At 52.6% G+C, this 23,209-nt stretch overlaps 1 protein-coding gene across 12 annotated transcripts; it reads right to left on the bottom strand.

Moving 5' to 3' along the window:
* Positions 1-259: 259 nt before the first annotated feature.
* Pcnx3 (pecanex 3) lies at positions 260-22,750 on the bottom strand. 12 transcript variants are annotated; one of them, XM_051193672.1, is made up of 36 exons: positions 22,594-22,750; positions 22,061-22,248; positions 21,746-21,845; positions 21,594-21,633; positions 21,398-21,493; positions 20,046-21,173; positions 19,463-19,586; positions 19,206-19,381; positions 18,951-19,055; positions 18,689-18,779; positions 18,165-18,300; positions 16,337-16,497; positions 14,940-15,093; positions 14,638-14,670; positions 14,240-14,411; positions 14,014-14,124; positions 13,612-13,703; positions 13,343-13,452; positions 13,070-13,175; positions 12,867-12,959; positions 12,582-12,732; positions 10,914-11,058; positions 10,414-10,591; positions 9,170-9,278; positions 8,914-9,043; positions 8,430-8,488; positions 8,117-8,332; positions 7,193-7,446; positions 3,308-3,538; positions 3,035-3,138; positions 2,680-2,827; positions 2,354-2,584; positions 1,996-2,270; positions 1,328-1,461; positions 950-1,251; positions 260-870 (listed from the first exon to the last, which is right to left on the bottom strand). In XM_051193672.1, the coding sequence occupies exons 1-36, from the start codon at positions 22,744-22,746 to the stop codon at positions 676-678; spliced, it is 6,231 nt and encodes a 2,076-aa protein (XP_051049629.1). In that variant the 5' UTR covers positions 22,747-22,750; the 3' UTR covers positions 260-675. The 12 variants fall into 12 exon arrangements, 10 of the variants coding, with proteins under 10 accessions (XP_051049629.1, XP_051049634.1, XP_051049632.1 ...); XM_051193677.1 differs by having other exon boundaries at positions 16,337-16,458; positions 18,195-18,300; positions 19,206-19,384; XM_051193675.1 differs by having other exon boundaries at positions 18,195-18,300; positions 19,206-19,384.
* Positions 22,751-23,209: the final 459 nt, after the last annotated feature.

Consider the following 23,209-nt stretch of genomic DNA (forward strand, 5'->3'; position numbering starts at 1 on the left):
TTTAAGCTTGGAAGAGCTGAGGTTCAGAATAAGACTCTGGTCACAATCAAGGATGATGAATGTGTGGGCCACTAGGGCTGGGAACCTGTCCACATGCAGAGGGGCTGAAAAGCAGACAGGCCAGCGAGGAAGGCAAGCCACTCTACCTGACCCCCACTTTGGTTTAACCCCACATCCTTCACCCTCTTCTGTGTTCATTCTCCTTACCCTAACCACCTATAGCAACCTCACCTAGTCCCACATAAAAGAAACTGCCAACCAAAATCAAAAATAGTGTTATTAATTTGGTGTCTCTGAAGCACAGAGGGAAAAAAAAAAAAAAAGAAATGACAAAAAACAACGAACGAAACCACCCTTGCCACACGTCAGGCCCCAGGTCCAGGCTAAAGAGACCAGCCTTGTAGGCAGTGCAGGCCCAGGGGCAAAGTCAGTCTTGGTCATGGGCTCAAAGGGGGACCAGCCCATGGGTTTGGCTCTTAAGAGTCTGGCTAGGAGGCTGCTGCCTCAATTTAGGGCATCCAGGCCGTGGATCAGGGAGAGTCTGGTTACTCAGTTCTGACACTGCTTCAAGTAGCAAGAGACCAGGGTGCAAACGCCAAAGCCAGTCCATTCTGTGGTCCAGCAAAGTCCAAGTTACTAGAGTCCTGGGATGAGATCCAGCAGAGGCCAGGCTGCTCAATACTGATGCTCCAGCAAGGGCTGGGCCGCTGGGCTCTCTCGTTCCTCAACAGGAACAGGCCAGTCACCTGGGGTGCCGGTGGGTGTGCCACTTTCAGGGGCACAGCTGTCCAAGCAAGGAATGTCCTGGGTTGTCCTGGCAGGTGAGGCCTCAGAGCTGACATCAGGACTGAGGCTGAGGTCTAGAGGGGCCTGCAGAAAGGAAGACATGAGCAGACAAGCAGACCAGACCTGAGCCTCCTGGGATCTCATCCTCCCACAGACCCCTTACCTGAGATTTGGGAGTACCGCCTTTGGGGCTCCCTGAGGCTGGCTCCCCATCAGATCCTCCCAGTCCCTTCCGACCCCCCAGACTCCACTTCCCACTGGGCCCCTCAGAACCGAGGAGACCAGAGCCAGGAGGTCTTGAGGGCCGGGGACCCTCAGCGGGAGCAGGTGAAGCAGGGGGTGGCCCAGGGAGCCGAGGGGGAGGCCACTGCAGCAGAGGAGGGGGCCGCCCATCACCAGAGCCACTGAGGGAAGGCCGAGGCCCCCAGCTAGGGCCTGGTGGGAGGGGCTGCTCACTGCTGCCTGCTGGAGACAGATAAGACAAAGGCATCAGCTGGGTTACAGCCTCACCCACAGGTTCAGCCCAGCTTTGCTTGCTCACCTGCTGTGTTTTCAGGTGTGGGGTGTGCCAAGGGGGGATTATTGCTCAGGGAGGTCAGGCCGCCAGCCCCACCACAGTCCGAGTCATCTACATTCCCACCGCTATTGCAGCCAGCGCCACAGCCCTTGTGAAGTCTGGGTGGAAAGTGGGAGAAGTGTGAGTGGGAGACAAGGGCTGAGGCCAGAGGTCTTCTGAGCCCTGGGAAAAGTCATCTAACATCTGAGTTTCAGGGTTCTCATCTTTTTTTTTTTTCTGTTGTTTTGTTTTTCAAGACAGGGTTTCTCTGTGTAGCTCTCTCTGTCTGTCCTGGGACTCACTCTGTAGAGCAGGCTGGCCTCGAACTCACAGAGATGCCCCTGCCTCTGCCTCCTGAGTGCTGGGATTAAAGGTGTGCACCACCAACACCACCATGCAGGATTCTCATTTTGTAAGATATTTTGGTGCCTCATTTTTCAAGTTTTTGCTTAACCCTTAAAGATATCTTCAGGGCAAAGGGGGCCTCTGTGGGTAAAGGGTCATCTCTCAGGTCAAAGCTCACTGACTCCAGACTTCATTTCTAAGGCCCTGGAAGGAGTTGCCTGATTCCTCTCTGTGCCCCCCCTACACTGGAATCCCAGAGCATCAGGCCCTCAGTAAGCCTGCAGGCTGGGGTGACAGCCAGGGCTCACCTCTCCCAGCTGCGCAGGAGCCATCGGGCAATGGCACCCAAGCTGACAGGACCACCCCACAGCGCCCGCAGCTGGGGGTGGCTGCCAGCCAGAGATGTTGTAAGAGGTGACACGTAGATGGGGTAGCCCAGTGGCTGGTCACAGGAGGAATTGATCATGTTGCGGAGTGCCTGCTTGGCATTCTGGATGCTGCCACGCTCAGGGTTGCGGTTGCGCAGGAACACCAGCTCCTGCTGCTGCCCAGCCCACAGCCCACGCACACACTCTCGGTTTACCTGTAGAGGGCCACACCAAAGGTCAGGACAGTGACAGTAAGGAGGGCCTGGGCTGTAAGGCAGGGTGAGAACGTCTGTCCCACCTTGATGACTCGGAAGCTGAGGTGGCGCCGGTTGAGCATGATGATCTTGTACTCGTCAGAAGCATCATCCATGACATGGCGCAGTGCCAACAGGGACGGCGTGTTGCTGAGGATGGCACTGCGCCAGGCAGGGTCGCCCTCATGTGAAATGACCAGCCGCTCCTCATTGGCTGCAATGGCGTCATATAGGGCTGCTGGCTCCTCATACTCGTCAGGAGATGTGAAATGGTCCTGGCAGGGAGGACAGGACAGGAGTCAGGAACTGCTGGCCTAGGAAAAGGCTTCATCTCCCACTTGACCACCTTGCCTGGCACACTCCTCCCTACCTGGTGAAGCTTGAGGGCCATGCGAACCCCAGGTGCTACCACTCGGTGAAGCAGGTCCATATCAGCAAAGACCCACTCATCACGCGGGGAGGTGATGCGGAAGTCCCCCTTGAACAGGGCATGCAGGCCATAGAGGAAGGGCTCCAGGCTGGGTGGGAAGAAGACATCAGCAATGGGGAAAGCCAGAAGGGGCTGTTCCCCATCTTGCCAAGGAAGCCAATCTCTCCCTCACAGAGTAGTGAAGAGCAGGCAAGGCCAGGCCTGGTAAGAGTCTTGTTCATGTGAGACAAGAATGCCCCAACAAGACTGGAGCTCTTCAGGGAAGGGCAGAAGGTAGAGCAGCAGGCCCACTCACCTGGCAGACATGCTGTGTGAGGCTGTCCCCAGTGCCCGACGACCCAACACACACAGGCCAAAGCATAGTGTGACCAATGGTGAATTCCAATCCTGGTCCACGGGCTATGGCACAAAGACCCCAGTCTGAGCACAGCTCGGAGTGGGACTGAGAACTTGGGGTTGGGGCTGGAGACCGGTCTGTGAGTGTCACCAGGTATGAAGGGAGTGATCAGGAAGTCCAGGTTCTTAAGAGTCTGTGGGATGGGCATATCTAAGGGAATGGTAGCCTGACCTGGCTGCGCCGAGAGGCACAGTACTGGATCCATTCAAGGTGAACAGCGCAAAAGGATGGCAGCGAGAGGCCAGACAGGCGAAGGTCATAGTCTTCATCAACACTCAGTGAGAAGGTAGGGTCTGAATCAGCATAGCCAAGGGCTCGCACAGGCCGTAGGGCAGCTGAGATGCCCTCATGGTTCAACCAGGTCTCCAGCTTTGGAGAACGGCTCACATAGTAGATGATGCTCTGGGAGAGGAGGGGCAGGTATCAGGAGTGCAACTCTACCCCAAAAGCCCTGCAATGGGGAGAAGGCACTCCAGCCTGAGCTGCAATGCTTCTCATGATGCAGCTTCTGCAGCTCAGCCCAGCTCTCTGAAGCTAAGTAGGCAAGTGACTCCTCTCCTGAGGTGAGAGTGGTCCTGCACTTGGCAGCAGATCTGCTCTCTTCTTGCCATCCCTAGAACCCAGCCCATCTATAAGGGGAATGGAGGCTCACATAGATGGCAGTTTTGCCCAGTGGTATGTAATAGGGAAAACTGAGCTGGAATGTGAACACTGTGCAACATACAGATCTCAGAGGCCGTGACAGTGTGCTGCCTACAGCCCAGGGAGCCTACATGACCTAGGTCATGGATCCCTTTAGGCACATGACTAGGACAGACTTAAGATATTCTCTGAAAAAGCCAGAGGCACACACTTTGTATCAATGTTCAAAGTGTTAGCTATCTTTTTTTTTTTTTTTTTTTGGGGGGGGGGGTTGAGACAGAGTTTCCTTGTGCTGCTTTGGAACCAGTCCTGGAACTAGTTCTTATAGACCAGGCTGGTCTCAAACTCACAGAAATCCTCCTGCCTCTGCCTCCCAAGTGCTGGGACTTCAGGTGTGCACCACCACTGCCCAGAGCGTTTGCTATTCTTAAGACATCTTGTTGGCTGGGCAAGTGGAGAGCAGCTTTGGGGAGCTGGTAATGCTGTGACAGCTAGTAAACAGCAAGGTTACAGGGATGCCATGGCCCACCCTGAGCTGAAGCTGATGGGGCTGGCCCTCTGCCTGGGTAAATGGTGGGGAACCTCTCCCAAGGCTCACTAAAGCCCAGGCTGAGGAGGGTGGTATAGCTGGCCATGGACAGGGTGCTCAGTCAGTAGGGAACCCAGCAGGGTAACTACGGGGAGACATTAGGAGTCTGAGCCTGGGCAAAATGGCCAGGGCACAAGCTAGGAAGAACTGACGCTCAAACAGCTCCCCAGGTGGAGCATGCGGAGCCAGCGACTACACAGTAGCACATGGATGGAGTGGCGTGTGTCCATCAGTTCCCTACAGAGATGTGGTCTTGGCACAAGTCAATGAGAAAGAAGTCTGGTGAGGACTGCTGACTTTTATCTTACTAAAAGGAAGGAACAAGAGTTGAATGAGTGAGCTTTGGTCTCCAGATGGATATTCCTGCCTATAGAGCATTGTTAAAGTTGAGGTACCACCACAGCCCCTGAGAAAAACCTGAAAGCATTGCTTCTGGGTCAGGGAGGAGCTAGCCTGGCATACAGGTAATTTTTAACACTGTCATTGTGTTCTATGACATGACTTCTGTGTCTAGTAAGAGCTTCTGTCTAGAATATTCTCTGTAGTTGGTTGTACCTAATATGCTGCTTGGGTACATTTCACTGACTGCATGGGCCTCAGGACCATGGTGCCTTCCTGCACTTGGCTCACTGCAGATATGAGGTTTGAAAGCTGAGCAACATAACATGCAAAAACTAAGACCTTGAGTATGAGGCGTGGCTGCAGGTAGCTGGGAGCTGGTGGCACTGTTGTGCCCAGAGACTGTATTTTATTTTTTACCCACATTAAGTGATTGATGCCCGTGGTAAGAGCAAGATGTGAGCAGAAGTATTTTAGCATGGCCAAAGCTGCACAGGAAGGGCAGAGTCTGGTCTGGCCTATCTAGAAGGTCCAAGCACTGCATGGCCTGGGCTCCTGGTGAAGCTGCTACCTGAGCCCTGCCTTGTTCTTGTAATAAGTCTTACTCTCACATGCCTTTATCACATCTCCAAACTGCTTCTGCCCAGCTTCCCAGGTACGCAGGTTAAGGCCAACTGGCATCTCCAAGGGATAGTAACGCTGACAAGGCTGAGCACATTCCACTCTGCCAGCCTACGCCTGAGCAGTAGTACCTGGTGCACAGCAGTCTAGGGTACATAAAGGTCTGATGTGACTCATGTGATGTGACTGATGTGACCTGACAAAAGCACTCCTCTTCAGATGGGCCAGCAGGTGGACGGGACCTTGACAACTGAGTGATCTGTGGTTAGAAATAAACCTCTGGGCTACTTCTGGTCTGCTTCTTAGTAAATGTGGAGAGTGGGCATAGCCTTACAAACTCTTCTGTAGAAGTGGCTGGCAGGGCAGAACAGCAGTAAGTATGGTTTCTTGGTTCTTCCAACACATGACATTGAAAGATGTCCACAGGGCCTGGTACACAGGGACAGATGGGCTGTGTGAGTCTGTCTTAAAGAGAACCTCAGTGAGGAAGCTCCAGCAGGTCACCACAGTTTCAGGGCAGGTCTTAAGAGCATGTAGGGTCTGGACTGTGACCCCAACCCGATCACACTCTGTGGTGGCTGGAATGAGAATGGCTTGCAGAGGCTCATATATTTCAATGTGTGGCTCTCAGTTGGTGGACTGTCTAGGAAGGATTAGGAGGTGTAGCCTTGCAGGGGGTAGACTTTGAGGTTTCAAAAGGCTAAGCCACTGTCAGCTACTGCAAGCCTGCCTACTACCTCGCTCCCTGCAATGATGATGTGGGACATCCCCCCTACCCCCACTGAAGCTCTAAGCAGGCCGCTGGTGAAATGCTTTTAACAGTTGCCTTGGTCATGCTGTCTCTTCACAGCAACAGAACAGTAACTAAGACACTTCAATAGTGCCCCTCTTCTGAGTGTCACAAAACCTTATTGCTCCTCTTATCCCACAAATCTACAAGCCCCTGCTTCTCAACGGCTAAACTGAGCTAGGCCAAAGGAGGCAATATTGTAGGTTGCCTGAAATCCCTACAATTCCCTGCTCAGAGCTCCTGTACCTCACTGTCTCAACACTTTCCACAGGTCTCAAGACCCTCTGGCCTGACTTGGAGCTCCAGGCCAGGCAGAAAACCTAGAGACTGAGATGCCAAGCCAGAGTCTAGAACCTGGCTCTGTAACATTCCAAGGCCAAAGCCCCAATCAATCATTTCCCTTCTGCAAACCATTAGTGTCTACATGTGCATGTGGAGACCAGAGATTAACATCAATTACCTTCCTCAATTGCTCTCTACCTTATTTGTGAGTCAAGGCATCTCACTGAACTTGGAGCTTACCAATTTGGCTAAAGTAATTGGCCAGCAAGCCCCAGGGATCCTTCTATATCTGCCTCCTCAGCTCTGGGATTAATAGGTCATGCCAATAAGTACAGCTTTCACAAGATTTGAATTCAGGTGCTCATATTTGCATGGAAAGCATCTATCCAGCCCCATTTTGTTGTTGTCATGCTGGATAAGGCTGGTGGGTTTTATTTTGTTTTGGTCCTATGAGTTGAATCTAGGGTATCAGGCATGCTAGGCATATATGCTACCACACTCCTAGCCCTGGGCTGGTGGTCCCGAAGTCATACCTCAGCCAACTGCTCCAGCTGGACCTACCAGCCTGGGATGGATTCATGGCTGTGCTGCCCACCCACCCTGCACACTCAGGGTCTGAAACAAGCCTTCTAGAAGGGGCACTGGGGAGCTGCTACTCTGGGCACGTGTTCACCAATGCCTCTGTGGCCTGTTGTCTGATGGTAGTAGCACTGTGAAGAGCAAGTTTCTCTTGATCAAAACAGGCTCCCAGCATTCCAAATGGCAGACAGCACTCGGCAGCCACACACCATACCTTGACGTAGTAAGTGACGAGGATCTTGCGGAGGTCAAACACCTGCAGCATGGAGGCGGCGTTGTTGTCAGTAATACTATAGCCTTCCAGCACATACTTGCTGGCTGTCACCTCCCAGGCCAGCCAGCGCTGCCCAAAAGCAGCATTGAAGGACAGGACTCGTGGCAGGTGGCCAGGCTCACAGCAGCAGCAGCCTTCATCTTCCTCCACTCCTTCAGTGATGGCCTCCACCTCTCGCTGCTGGCAGTATGTGCCTGTGGGGACAGGGATGCCCAGTCAGAGCCACTAGGATAATCCCTGCTGGCCCAACACAGTGCTAGACCCACTGCCACTCAGCTTCTACTGTAGCTAAGACATTGAGGAAAGGTTACTAAGTGAATGGATTAACAAAGAGAGACCCTTTCTCCTCACAATTCCAACTCTCAGAGAGAAACAGGTTCTGTTCCCCCACTTTGTGAGGCAAAAACCAAAATCTATAAATTGACTTTCTCAAGGTCATGGTGCTGGTGCTGTGCTTGAAGCCTCTCTAAGGGATTTGTCTCAAGCTGGCATATAACATGTATGAGCTCCTGAGAGCAAGGAATCAGCTACCCACGATGCTGGCATGGTGTTTTTCAGGGGCCAAGTTAAGATGCAGAGCAGGCCAAAAGCTGGCATCAGGGCTCAGGACTCAGCTTTTACAGGTAGTCCTTGGACTCCCTATAATGTCAAAGGTGGTGTGTGCATACGGTTGGGTGTCACTGGAAAGTGAGTGGTTGGGCTAGGAAACCCAGGCCCAGGGAGAACAAGAACCTTGCCTGAGATTACCCAGAAGCCTGAGAGCTTGACTAGAATCTAACTCACCACAATACTAAATGTGTCCCAACCCAGGCCACTCTGTTCCTCACACCCCCCCCCCCCCCAGCTCAGCTTTGTGTGGCTCACCCCTGAACTCAAGGCCACGAAGCTGGAAGGTGACAAGGCCATTTCCAACCTCAATGAGGTGCACCAACGCATTGAGGTAGTCAGAGGCCAGGACAAAGCAGTCACCAGGGCCATAGTTGCCCCAGCGGCCCAGCACCAGGTCCCCACATAGGGTGTGCTGCAGTGAGCGTGTCAAATGCTCATAGAAGATGGAGTTGAGGTTGTTGTCATCAGCGCCTGGGACCCAAAACAAACATAAACAGGCAAAGGTATCAAGTAGAGGGCACCCTCCAGGGGACACTGCTTGTAAGCTCCTGGTTAAGCAGCTACCTACCCGGGTTGCGGTCCAGCTGTGTCACTAGGCGGGTGTTGGAATGATCCACACGTTTAGTGCTGTTCAGAGAGTAACATGTATCAGTCAGGGCCAGGCAGTCCATGGCAGCATTTCCTCTGCCCAGGTCCCATATTCTGGTCCTCTCTACACCCACATCCCTGAGCTAGGAACAGATGCCACCTGTAACAGCCCACTGCAGCTGAAAGATAAGGAGGCTAAGTCTCACAGACATAAAGGCACTCACACAGGACCACAAGGAGGATCAGACCTGGAGGTGAGTGGGTCCTAAGGCCAGACAGCCTCCACTGATGCTTCGGCCTCGTACATGTTTGGCCTTTACCAGACTCACTACCTCATGTCCCCACTGAGGCCACACACTCATACCCTTGCTGTGGTATCACAGCCACCTTCTGAGTGCTTTCTGGCTAAGACTACAAGGCCTCACCTCCTTGCTGGCCACCAAATCCTGTCTCCTGAAACTTACTTGTAGTCCCTCTCCCAGAACTTGAGGGGCCTTGCGTAGGACATGATGAAGACAGCACTGCCCAGCAGGGGGTTGAGTGGTGTAGAGAAGAGCCCTGAGAGCAGGGCCTGGAGGAACAGCATGGCTGAGTCTGGGCACAAGTCAAGGAGGTGACAGGCACATGGGACCTTTTGCCTCCCTTTCCTCCCTCTGCAACCCAAGGCTGCTACTCTCCACACACATCCCACCCACAAAGAGATAGCTAGAAGCTGGATACGTGGTACAGCGAAGGGCTGGGCAAAGGCATGGAAGGCTGAGCCCCAGGTGATCTGCCACGGCGCAATGTAGGTCAGCACAAAACGCAGCTTGTACAGCAGGTCCCACAGCTGCAGGTCATCAGGACAGAAGTGATAAAACACACACATAGTCACACATGGTGGTGAGATCTGCCAAGCCTCCAGACAGGGTGGACTTCACGACCACTCCTAGACCTTTCTTTCCAAAGTTGGGTTTGTAACACTTGAAGCCATGGGAACTTCCAACTTCCTCTAGGGAACATTAGCTAGTTAATTCCCATGATGGCAGTCGAAGCTTCCTATTGCTATCCCTGGTTCACAGATGGGGAAGGTCCAGTTCAGATAAAGGTAGGAGAAGGTGAATGACTTTCTCGGGTCACATTGTTCAATCATTAATGAGATTTTCAAGAGATGACCCTAACCCTACCCTCAGAAGGGCCTAAGGGAAGCCTGGTGGGCCAGGTTTCTAATAATTCCAGACATTTAAGAGGATCACAAGTTTCAAGGCAGCCTGGGCTATAGGATGAATTCAGGTGAACCTATGCAACTTAGTAAGACTATCAAAGAAGTCAAAGGAAGGCTGATGGAACAGTTCTGTAGTAGAACACATGCCCAGCACAAGCAAAGTCCTGAATTCAAACTCAAGCAACTAAATAAACAAATAAAAGTGGGAGGGGACCTAATATGGAAGCTTGCCAGCAAACAAAAATCACATATGAGAAAAATATTCAGGAGCCAATTCTGAGTCCCAGACCATGGCAGATGGCAGGCCTTCAGGATGATGTGGAGAACGTGCCTTTGATCAATGTGACCCCAAGCCTGAGTTGGGAATCCCACAGCCCAAGCGAATAGCTGTACACCCACCCAGGCCCTATGATGTATACCCTCAGCTCTGAACTGGGCTCAAGTGGGAGCTGGTAGAGGAGCAGAGCTCAGAGGCTTTACAGCATCTAGGGGAACAAGGTCAGGTCTTGACATCACTGATCCAGAAGAAGCTGGTTGTGAGGTCAGACTGGCCATCAATTCCTAGGAAGGTGTGATGCAAATTCCCCCTCGAGCCTCAACCCGCTCTCTGCAGGGAGAGGTGGAGGAGTCCTCTCCTCGGGCCACTGCAAAGGCCCACAATTGAAGCAGGTAGGTCTGCAGATCCAGGGCACCCCCACACTACCCTCACACCCCTGCAGACGGAGTAGTTCTGCTCTGTATGTTGGTCAGCCCAGCTTACCTTGCTGCAGAGCAGGGACATGAGGAAGTAGTCGAGCAGAAAGCCCTGCGAGAGCCGAGGGTAGTCAAAATGGAAGAGCAGGACAGTGAAGGCCAAGGTCAGGTACTGCTGGGGTGGGCAACAGAAGGCTGAGCGGAGCAGCTTCAGCCCAGCCACAGTCATCAGCAATGCCCGGCAGCTGTGGGTGGGGCAGGCATTCAGACATGGCAGGGCCTTAGAAGGAGCGGGCACAGACACATCTCTCACTAGTAGGTCTGAATGCAACCCTAGGCACCTGCTGTCCACTAGAATAGCCCCCTCCCTTTTTTTCTGTGCCAGTGATTGTTAGGTTCAGTACCTCTGAATGGGGTGATGGGGACACATTTGCTTCAAATAATAGCTCATAAAGAGCTGGGATCCTACTTTGCCTTGCTGCCAGTCTTGGGTATTACCCATTCATCAGTGGGAATTAATGAGGATGTAGACAGAGAATGGCAGAGAGGGGAGTGAGTGGTCCTCACTAGAGGCAGAATTTGTCTGGATGGCTGACAACTGTGTGGGCATCCACTGTGAGAGCGTTGAGAACCACAGCAGGGTAGATGAGGTACTTCTCAACACACTGCAGGCCAGCATAGAGCTTCTCAAACCACATCACCTGGGCAGCACCTGCAATGGAAAGGCAGGGTTGTTAGCTAGGACTTGGCCCTTCACACAACCCATACTCAGGAGCCCAGAAGACTATCCACCACAGGGCCAGAAAGCATCAGGAAAGGTAGGTGAACCAGCTGTGCTTGGAGACTTTCACTAGTGAGGAGGGAATAGTGCTGACAGCTCTGAATGAGGATGAAGAGCGAGCCCATTGGGGCAGGGCTCCACGTGCCACTTAGTATGTCACAGGCCGGGGGGGGGGGGGTTGCTCTGTTTCTGCTGTCGTAGAAACAAACCTGACCAAAAATAAAGGTCATGTAGAATAGGCTGAGAGGGAGGGGGTCAGGATGACTCTATGTGACAGGACCTTCTAAGGGGCAAGCTTTCTCGGTTTAAGCTAATGAGAGGAAGACATACGGGGATGCTGGGGAGCAAAATTTCCCATTGTTTGAGAAAAACGGGCTACACACAAATAACATTATATGGACTAAGAAGGCTGTGTATGTAACAATTAAATTTGAGAGCAAGAGAATGGGCACATGGGAAGGGCTAGAAGGAGAAGAGGGGAGAGTCAAAGAGCATACAATCTCAAAAATTGACACATTATTTTAAAACCTGTTTAAAAAAGGGTGGCAAAATAGCCCCTGAACCTGGTAAGTCCAAGGCCCAGGAGTACATGGGGAAATAGAGAACCAACTCCTAGAGATTGTTGTCTGACTGCTATGTATGCGCACACACACACACACACACACACACACACACACACACACACACACACACACACACACACACTTACTTCAATCCTGTTAATAAAACAATAAGTAATGTGATCTTTGTATCTCCAATCAAGAATCTCTTTTTAAAAATATGTATGTATGGGTGTTTGCCTGCATAACTGTCTATGCACTGTGTGTGTGCAGTGCCTTTAGAGGCCAGAAGAGGTCAGCAGACCTCCTGAAACTGGAGTAACAGCAGGTTACTCAGGTCCTCTAAAAAACCAGCCAGTGCTCTGGTGAGCCATCTCTCCAGCCTCACCAATCAAGACATGTAAATAGCAGTCAGAGGAGCTTTTTGTTTGTTCTGAGACAGGCTGTCTGAACCCCAGTTGGCCTGGAACTCACTATGTACACTAGACTGGCCTCAAACTCACAGAGATCCAACTGCTTCTGGCTCCAGAGTGCTGGAATTAAAGGTGTGTGCCACATAGAATATTTTATAATATACTCTGCAATATTTTTTTTTTTTTTTTTTGCCAGCAGCATGCCACAGGTGGCAATTCAAGACATGAAACCCCTTCTGAAAGTGTTGAAATTCCTCTTCCATTAGAGACTGCAGGAAGGCAGGACAAGGGCAGTGCATAGATTAAGAGTATCGCAGAAACTGCCCCAGGACAGTGAAAGGAGCAGGCAGAGAGCAGTATGGCAGCAGGTGCCCTCTGCTGACACCCTCAGGCAAGAGGACCACACTTCCCATTAGGATGTTCTCCAACCTGACTCTGCCCATCCCAAGCAATGGGGAAGAAGGGAACAGGCAGCACTCACCTCTCACTTCATACTGGCTGTACTCCAGGGGCTTCAGCACAGGCTGTGAGAGGCAGAACCAGGGCAGCTGTTTGCGGAGCTGTGGCAGCAGGTAGTGTGTGAAGAAGCCCACAGCTCCTGCCAGTGCATACAACACGAAGCCCAGCACCGACTGCAGGAGGGAGAGGACAGAGGCTCAATTCAGTCTGAGGCTCAGCCAACAGGCTGGCTGCGGGCTCCAGAGGGCCCTCAGGACCAGCAGACTCCTATCAGAACCAAGAAGGGGATGACTTTTACCACACAAACCTTCAGGGCAATGAAGACAGTGCTGGCACTGATGGCAAAAGTGAGCACAGCGATAACCACACACATCACCAGGTCAGAGTGCAGGACTTCACGCTGCAGAGCCAGGAGAAACAGCTTGACAGCCTGCTGCACGAGGTCACATGTCCCTCCCAGGCCCGGACCTGCGAATCCCACACTTGCACCCTCACCGGTCCCACCCTCACCACTGACTGGCGCATCTTCTCTGGCAGTGGGTCTGGGGGCTCCACCCGCGCTGTCTCGAGACTCCGGCCCTCCAGCTCAGGAAAGAGCTTACCGCGCACTAGAGACCTGGAAGGAAGAAGAGTAAGAGACCAAGGCAAGCGCTACTGATCTTCCTTACAGAGTCTGTCAGTCCCAGGCACATGCACTGACCACCCAAGTTCCAGGCATGCATATACACACATGCACTTAAGAGTACACATGTGTGCACATAGATAGGCACATGCATCACCCACCAGAGCACAGTGGGGTCACTGCTCTGCCGGCTCAGATGGTAGGACAATGCCACTAGGAGGCCACAGAAGACTGAGAAGAGGACAGGGACGTGCTGCTCCGGCCAAGGTGTCTAAAGGAGAGAACCCATGCTGGTCAGGGGTAGTGAATATGAGTGTTGGAAGATACATTAGGTGTCCCATGTGAGAAGCCACTGCTGAACCCAATTCACAGCCCTGTCCCAACAACCCCATAGGGTTCAGCAAGCCCAGATACCCTAGGACACCACTACCTTAATGGCTCCAAGGCAGAAGCCGTAAAGCAGGGCAGCAGCCAGCAGGCTTCGAGTGAGGCTGAAGACTGCAGTGAGTGGGCTGGTGGCAGCTGTGAGCAGGGAGAAGTAGGTAAAGCCCGGCTCTGACCTATACGCACCTCAACTCACCCTGTCCCACTCCTCAATTCCCACAAAACCTCCCAGGTCCCACCCTCCTCCTGGCGTTCTGGGCTGAAATCACTTGCTTAGGGAAGGGAGAAGAGGAGGAGAGGTGAAAAAAAGGAAAAAAAAAAAAAAAAAGCTTGCAGCCAGAATATAGATGCAAGCTCTGTAAGAACTAGAGCTGTAGATCGATCTGTGGATAGACCCTCCTGGCCCCACACTGTCCCCTGCCACCTAGGCCACCTGTGGGCATAATACCTGTGCCTCCAAAGCCGTGCATATCTATCTGCTCCAGGAGGTACATGAGGCAGGTATTGACTTGAGGCAAGAGGCCCAGGAGGAAGACGAACGGGAAACACAAGGTGAACACTGTTCAGAAGGAGGAGGGAAGGCCCGTTAGCCTGCCAGTCTCCCCCCCCTTGGCCTACCCACCAGACTTACTCCCAGGGTCAACACTGCCCTGCCCTGCCCTGCCCTGCCTCACCAGTGGCCACGTCTCGGGCACAGAAGAAGAAAGAGGCAGAGAAGAGTGTGAGGCCGTAGAGAGAGACTGGTGGGAAGGGCTGAGCTGTGCCCAGGGCATCCAACAGCCAGATGAGGAGACAGCAGATGCAGAAGTAGACAGGCCGGCTGTATGCAATCACCCAGTTGTGGCCCTAGGGAGTGGGCCAGTGAGAACCTGGGCGTTCCCACTGACCACCCCCTACTGGCATATGCATATTCAACACTCCCCAGGCTTGGCCACATCCAAGCTGGAAAACTGGGAAGATGGGAGCAAAGCGGGTGGTCAGCGAACTCTGGCCCTCTCCCACCATGGCATTGCATCTGGTCTCAGACCCTCAGAAGGCCTCCTGGCCAGAGCACTACCCCACAAGTACTCACATGCATGGGAGATGCTGCATCAGGCTGCACACTCTGGAAGAGATAGGGTTATGTTGGCAACAAGAACTGGTACCCATAGACGAATAAAAAGCACTGAGACCTGCCCTGTTCCATCCACCACTGGGCAGTAGTAAGTGACCAAGGCAGAACCCTGTACTTTCCTAAGTCTTAGTGTCTGTACTTGTCAGATGGGTAGTTGGCTACCAGGGACCTTAATCAGAATATCTATACTTCTTCTCACACCTGGAACAAGGGGAAGGGATGGCCCAGGAAAATTCTGGATTCAGGGAGCCAGGCCTGACCTTGAGTAGGGAGTACTGACAGGAGGCGATGACCAGGCAGAACTGGAAGACCCAGATGTCAGTGAAGAAGCCCTTCAGCAGCAACAGGTATCCCAGGAAGGCAACCAGGCTGCTCAGTCCAACGCCGAAAACGTTCTCCATTATCCCCCTCGTCCTACAAAGACGTGTGGGTCAGGCCTGGCTTCCCACCCCTGTTTCTAAGAAGAACTGGGGAGACAGGAACCTGTGCTAAAGATCCACTTCCGGGCTTCTGAAAATCCAAACTTCTGACCTCACAGGGAAGAAAACAGTTGTAATTGCTCTGAAAAACCATCTTGCTGGGACACTGGCCATGTCCATTTCCTGCTCATGCTGATATGAGTTACAGTGTACACACAGGAGGAGAGCCATGATGTATGCATGGACAATCCCCTACCTGTGCCCAGTGACAGGGTGAAACAAGGGTGATAGACAGGAACCTGTCTATCAGGCTCCTGTCAGGCTGTGGGCTATAGGCCCAACTCTCTTTGATGACAAATAAAGGCCATCTGACTTTTTATATGACTGTCTGCCCTTTGCTTCCCCTCTGAAAATGGGGAAGTTGTTTTGTTTTGTTTTTAATGGTTTTTAATTTTTAAAAATTTACTTATACCTGCATGCCAGAAGAGGGCATTAGACCCTATTACAGATGGTTGTGAGCCACCTTGTGGTTGCTGGGAATTGAACTCAGAACTTCTGGAAGAGCAGTCAGTGCTCTTAACCACTGAGCCTTCTCTCCAATCCCCAGGAAAGGTTCTGAGATAACCAAAGTTTATGAACCTATTAAGGTTATAGCACTCAAGCAGATAGAACAGAAGGAAAAAAAAAAAAAAAAAAAAAAAAAAAACTGATCCTGGAAAGGGAGAGCAGTAAGGAATCATCTGAGAAAGGCTTTGAGAGAAGGGTAACCCTGTACCTCAACTCCTTTGTACTCTACAGGAGCCTAAAGAAACCCATTGCAGCCAGCAGTGGTGGTTTGGGACTCTAGTTCTAGAACTTTCTAGGCTGAGGCAGAAGGATCACTGGAGGTCTAGACCAACCTGGATTACAGAGTGAATTTGAGGCCAGTCTAGGCTACAAACAAGACCTTGTCTCAAAACCAGAAAGCAGCCAGGAAGAGTAGTGCACTGTAACCTCAGCACATGGTAGCTGGAAACAAAGTGAGCTGGAGCTCAAGGAGCCTTAGCTACATAGTAAATTTAAACCTAGCCTGACTAATGAGATCCTTTCACAAAAACCAACAACAAAAATCCAGTGCATCCTCCAGCAAGTGAGCCATTCAGAACCTGACACATGACCATCTCTATAGGCTTAGAGTTTGGAAGACCAGAGTCCCAGAACTTTCTAAGGATTAATAAATAATAATTGCAGGTACTCACCGGTCCAACAGAGCCAGTAGGGCCAGACGCTCATAGCGCACAGAGGTCCAACGGCCAGGAAGAAACCAGTATTTATAGCTGTGCTGGGCCCGGGGTGGTGCCTCCTCCATCAGTGTCTGCTCCTGGGATTCGTGCAGGGAGTCCTGGTCCAGCAGGTCAAACTGCAGTCCCCACAGCCGCAGCCATCAGCCCCGCCACCCCCATGATCTATCATCACCCCCCTCCAACACACTGGTAAGATGACTGAGCACATACTTCAGTACACCAAGGTCCCAATGGCTAGTGGCCCTGTGGCCTGCTCCTAGCTCTAGGTTCCTAGGACACGGCTGAATTGTTGCTACAGGCTGCCAGGTGCCAGAGTCACCAAATCTCAGGCAGAATCTTTAGTGAGGTCTACATTTTGTCTTTCAGGACCTAGCACAAATATCTCCTTCAACATAGAGCCACCATTGTCACTGTGACAACCCCATTCAGAAGCACAGAACACCTGGTTCTGAGGACAGGCTAGAGCTGTGTGTCCCAGAGAGAAGTACTTAGCTTCTTCATGCTGGGGGGGGGGGTGTATCCTTCATTCAACAAGTGTTTATGGGTTGCTGAGATGGCTCAGAGAGTGAAAGCACTTGTCCCACAGACCTGATAGCCTGAGTTCAATCCCTGAACTCCATGATGGAAAGAGAAAACTGGCCTACTCCACATGTACACTGTGATACACCTATACGTGTGTGCATGTACACGTTTACATGCATAAACACCCAGAGAGAGAGAAACACACACACAAGTATAGAAAGAGATAGGTAGAGGAGAGGCATACACACACAACATGTGCAGGATGCAATGGAAAGCCCAAAGATGTACAGTTCTGCCCCATAGATGACAACTACAGGGACAGCAAAGATGATGCTGTTGACTTTACATAATGATAACATAAATGAGTCAAGAAAAGGTAGCCAAGCCTGGCAGCAATGAACTATAATCCTAGATACTTAGAGGCTGACACAGGAGCATCCCAAATTCAAGGGCTCCTTGTACTACAGACTGAGATTAAGGCCATCCTAATCAACTTAGTAAGACCCTGTTTCTAAGATTAAAAAAAAAAAAAAACAAAAAAACAGGGGGCTGGGAAAATAGCCTGGTGACAGAATGTTTGCCCAACATTCAATCCCCATTACCTCACACATACACACAAACTGGCGCTCAAGGGTCACCTGTTATCTTAGGTGTTAGATATTTTGAGGTAGTCCTTTTAGGATTTATTCTAAGCTGTGAGAAGATGTTTGGATGGTGTTTTTGTTTTGAGGTCTGAGTGTATATGTATTAACAGATGAAGGATCCCACTATGTTGTCAGAGACGGCCTTCAAATCCTGGGCTCATAAAGTACTCCTGTCTCAGTCTCTGGGGCAGCTGGGACAGTAGCTGAGATCATGCTTTATATATGCATTCTTAGTGTTTCTGTTACTACTAGAATGACTGACTAAATAAGTACTAGAAGTAAAAAAGGACACTATCAATAACCACACAGGTAACCTCAGACAACCACACCTATAAATTGCCAGTCATAAAACAAACTAAACTGTCACTTCTACAAGTGAAACATCCATTATCCTGCTAGCTGTTCCCACTCCAGGATCAGAGATGCACACCAGACACATTCACAGAGTGAGTACACATTAAAGACAGAGACACAATGGGACACCCAAGCTCTTCCTGAGGGTAATCTATCCCTCCTGGGGGCCTAGGCAGGCCATCTACCCAGGTCAGCCTTATTCATCTGCTTACATGCATCTTGTCCCCTTCCCTTCACACAACCCTTTCAAAGCTGTTCCTTACCTCTGGGATTTCTAGGGGCACCCTTCGCACCTGCATACCCTGAAGAACCACCGGCCTGGGCTGCAACAGGTTCAGGCCTCCTGTGGCTTCAGGCACATCAGCCGAGTGGAAGCTGGAGGAATGTGAGTGACGGTCCCTGTGGGTACAACAGCATGAGGGTGAAGGCCATGGACAAACCCTGGATCTTGGTAAATAGGAGCCAAGGCTAGGCAGGTAGGGATGCCTGCCCCATGAGTGGGATCTCCAAGAGTCAAGAACTGGAGTCAGAAGAAGGTAGATAGCAGAAGTGTCTCTTTTGCAGGCCCTGGCCTACACGTGAAAGCTGTGCTTCCCTACCCTCCTCCCCAGGAAGCTGTACTATGCTTCCTAGACTTGCAAGCCTCAAATGACTGCATGTCCCATCCCCCTTATCATCTTCCCCTCCCAGCCTTGTGCTGCCTCACCACAGCAAAGAACACTAGGATCAGGCCCTCCCCAGAAATGCAGCCTACCAGGCCCACAGGTAGCCCAGCCTGGAGACTCACCAGGCTCCATTGGCTGCCTGCTCCCCTGGTTGCCCCACAGGGTTCTCGTAGCCACCTCCAGCTAGGCCAAAGGTATATGACCGCCGCACACCTGGGACAGAGGTAGAGCAATACTGTCAAGGACTGCTCTAATTGGGCATCAGGGCCAACAAATGAGGAGCCCTGTGGTATGTCCCCTGCCATGACAGCCCAGCCCTGGGGACCAAGTGTTAGATAGGAAGGGGCCTAAAGATCAAAAGCCTGGGCCCTGTGGTCAGCCTGCCTTGGATATGGCTCTGTTCTACCACTAGCTCAGCCTGTGGCTTCAGGTGTGCCTTGGCTTCCTCATCAGCAGAGCAGGGATGATGACACCCACACCTCAGAGATGCTGCAAGGATGACATCAGGCAGCATAGGTAAAGTACTTGCCACAGAGCCAAGGGAGAAATCATCGACCAATGGTGCTGTTGGTAGGTGGGTAGCCACAGATGTTGTGGGAAGCATAGAGGATGTGCTAGGCTGGCTTAGGAAGGGCTCACCACTCTCGTCGTAGAAATAGTGCACAGCACCCTCAGAGGTGTCATCAAAATTGCTGGCTTCATGTACATTGGGACCAGCTCGGGTGAGCAGCAGGGAAGAGGCGAAGTGCAGAGCAGAGGGCAGAGTCAGCGCCCGAGAGTGGGAAGCAGTCCGGCCCCGCTGAGCCTCCTGCAGGCTGCTGGACAGCATAAACCCTAAGTTAGCACTAGGAAGAGCCAGCCAGCCCATCTGCCTGCAGCAGGGGGCAGATGCTCACCTGGGTGGTGAGCCCATGACAGAAGCTGGAGGGGTAGGGTTGCTGCCTGCATTGTGTCGTCTCCGGATAGCCTGAGCCCGCCTCACATTGCTTGTGCATTCCCGCTGACCTGTGTCCTCGGGTGCTGCCAAGAAAGAAGCTCCAAGCATAAGTGACAGGCTTGGATGGGATGAGGACAGGCGCTCCCACATGGAACTAAAGGTTAGACCTAATATAGTAACACTTGGTTTCAGGAGCCTGACCAGGGCATATATAGCCATTTGTGCCTGTTTTATCATCTGGAAATAGGATGGCAATGATCTGCCCTGCCCCACTGATGGGCAGATGGGTAAGTGTGACAGATGATGTCCTCAGGAAACAGATACTCAGGTGCTCACCACAGGACCTGGAGCCAGACAGTTGGGCTCTGCTGACCCAAGAGGTATGATCTACAATTCTTCACCACGAAATCCATATCCATCTGCCTCTTGACATGGAGACTAAGCTGATGCTGACTAGGTCTGCTGCAGCCTGCCCTTTACCCTAACTCAACTCCCCCCCCCAAGTCCCCTCCCTCACCCTCAGTCCTGGGGCCAACACTCACCTCCCCCCACAGCACCTTCCTCCTGCAGCTCCCCCCGCCAGCCAGGCTGGTTGGCAGTAGGTCCCCTACAAGCTTCAGTAGGCAGCACAGCAGGCTCTCCAGCAGCCAGCTCCACTCCTGGCTGGGCCTCCAGCTCAGCCTTGGAGCCAGCCAGGGGAGCCCTTAAGATGTCACCCCCTGCTCCATCCATGCTCAGCACACGGGCATGAGTTTTGCCACTGGCAGTACTGGGTGTCCGTTGAGTCCCATATGGTCGCTTAGGGGGCACAGCAGCTCCTTCTTCAGTCCCATGTGGGGCCCGCCGCTTCCGAGGACCCCCTGCTGCACCCCGGGAGCTCTCAGGGGAGTAGCAAGAAGTAGATGAGGAGCTGTCAGTACTGTAGCGGCGCTGAGACCGGAGACTGGATGCTGGACTCAGCTCGCTACCTTCGCTGGTGTCTTCATCTTCAAAAAAGCCTGAACCCTCAAGCAAGGGCCGTCTTGGGGCACGACTTGGTGGAGAGTGTCCTCGAATGGGGATCCGCCGTTTGTTAGGCCGAAGCAGGGCCAAGTCCTTGGGCCGCACAACCAGGAGAGGCTCAGCTTGGCCTGGTGGTGTCCCTGCTCCAATGACTGTGTCAAAGGAACGAAGTGTATCATCTGAAGGGACCCCAGCGTCTGGGGAGGCAGGCAGCTCAGCCTCCGAAGGAGGGTCTGTGTCGCTGCCCTCAGGGGCATGCCCTCCAGGGGGGCTATCCAGGTGTGTAGAGTTGGTTTTCTCACTCTTGAAGCTGCTCAGAGTCTCCCTGTCTGTACCACTGAAGCAGGAATCTGAAGAGCCAGCTTTCTGGGGTGTGGGGTCACCTGAGCCCCTCCGGTCCAGGGGCTGATAGCCTCCAGTTCCTCGACATTGTTCCCGTCTACTGCTGGTCCTCACCAGGGCCCGGTCAGGCCGGGTCAGGGTCAGGAAACTCTTGCTTAGCTCCTGGCTGAGGCTCCCCTTCAGTAAGGGGCTCATGGGAGTGTCAGCTACACTGCTCCCACCCCAGGGAACACCATCTCCAGCCAAAGGAGAACGATCTGAAGAGTCCGTACTAGGGAGAGAGGGGTCTGGGACAACCCCTGGGGGTGTCTGGGGAAGGTCTCCAACTGTTAGAGGAAAGGAAGATGGTTGAGAGAAGGGTGTGTGACAAAGGCAACTGGTGGTTAAGGAGATCACAAAACCTCTATTTTCCCATGGGTATGGCCAGGAGAGGAACACCAAGGCAATCCCATCCAAGAGTACAACAACACAATGTAGCCAAAGTCTGGATGATATAAGCACAAGACGTGGTACTCCTGCCAGACCCCTGCCCCCTATTGTGCCCACTTACTCAGTTTCTCTTGAGAGCTGAGCTTCAGCATCTCTCGATCGGCAGAGGTCACAATCACATTGTTGCTGCCCTGCTCCCGTACCAGCTCCTTGATGTCTATAACCATAGCACCAAAGTTGTCACCAGGACCCTGAGGTCCTCTTATGTCATCCTGTTCCATACCACCATGATTCAGCCCAGAACAGCAGCCACCTACCTCTGAGGGGCCCAGAATCCTCCATCCGGGGCAGCAGTTCCTGATAAGACAGAGGAGAGAGCACAGATGAACAAGCAAGAACAAGAAGTAGTCTTGAACAGGGGCTAGCTCCCAGGACAGCAGCCAGAGGAGTCCAAGGCTTGCCTACTCACCGAAACCTGGTTGAAGCCAAACACAGAATGCTGGGAACTGCAGCGTACAGGAGGTGTGGAACTCACTTTCCTGAACACGGTCATCTCCACACCAGGATCCCTGCAACAGAAAAAACATCTGAGCAGAAGTTCTCAGCTAACCTCTTTACTGTTTCTCACCATCCTTAACACTCCTCCATCCTCAAGGCTCTCTTTTACAGATCTACCATTACATGCAATACATGCTTGGCGCCAGTATTCCCTCAGCCCTCTCTAACTTCCAAGACACAGACAACAAGAAACAGCAATCACTGGGGTAGCCAATGCGCCACCCACCTGGGAAGACTGCTGTCCACCTGAGCAGCCTCTTCTTCCTGCTCCCCCATGGTAGAGTTGCGTTTCTCCACAATCTCGCCTTGGTCGAACATGGCGTGCAGGCGATAGTTCACAGTCTTGATGGTAGCAAAGATGAAAGCTACCACCAGGCAGTACACTCCAGCCACCATCAAGCTGGGAGGCAGGACCTGGAGGTGACACTTAAGTTAGGCCCCTTCCTACAGAAGGGTGCTCTCTTGAGGGTAGACCTGCAACCACTGTCATGACTAGGATTCACCAGTTCACAAAACGTCATCACCCCTTCATGCAACAGTACAAAGACCCTGTTAAGAGCAGTTTTCTGTTTAACCGGAGAACTAGATTAAATGAGGTACTCAAGATAACCCCATGTAGGAAAGACTTGGTCTTCCCTCTACACGCTTCCAAACTCTACAGTAACTAGTCTTTAACACCCCAGGGCTCAAGGTGTGGTGCCCATCCCTGCCAGGCTACCCTCCCTCTCCCAGCAGTCACAGGTGGCGGCAGGCTCTCACCATGTACAGCAAGAAGGGAAAGATGAGCAGGAAGATCCAGACATACAGATGGAAGCAGTTGGAGAAGGTGCTCTGATGCGGATCGAAGAACCAACCTCCAGTGAGCGAGGCCCACACCCCCTGGCGCAGGATCTGCAACACCTGAGACCCCATGGCCCAGCCGCTGCTGCGCACGCCCTCCTCCCGGGACCCTCATGGGGGCGGCCCCCGGCCCATGCCCCGCCTGATGCCCGAGGGTCCCGGGGTCTGACCGAGAGCTCACGCCATGGCCTCCCCCAGCGGGGGAGGGAATTGGTGGGACGAGGGCACGGGCAGGGGGCGGGGCCGGCCCAGGCAGTCAGCCGGATCAAGCCGAGATACAGAGATGGGACTGCATCAGAGGCGGGGCCTGGGCCCCCTGTGGGGGCCCAGAACTGTTGTGAGGGGCCGAGCTTGCAGACAGACGCAGGGCACGGGCTGGGCACCCGTCGGCAGCATCCAGAGGTGGGCGTGGAGTGGGTGCTCTCGGAGTGCTGGTGATAGCTCCCTTGGCTCCGAACCCGGGAATGTCTTGGAACCCTAAAGTCCACTTCCGGGGTTGCAGGTCACTCTCTTGGGGCTCTGCGTTCGCCCCGCT

The sequence above is a fragment of the Phodopus roborovskii genome, unplaced genomic scaffold (assembly GCF_943737965.1).
Source record: "Phodopus roborovskii unplaced genomic scaffold, PHOROB, whole genome shotgun sequence".
Lineage (NCBI taxonomy): Eukaryota > Metazoa > Chordata > Mammalia > Rodentia > Cricetidae > Phodopus > Phodopus roborovskii.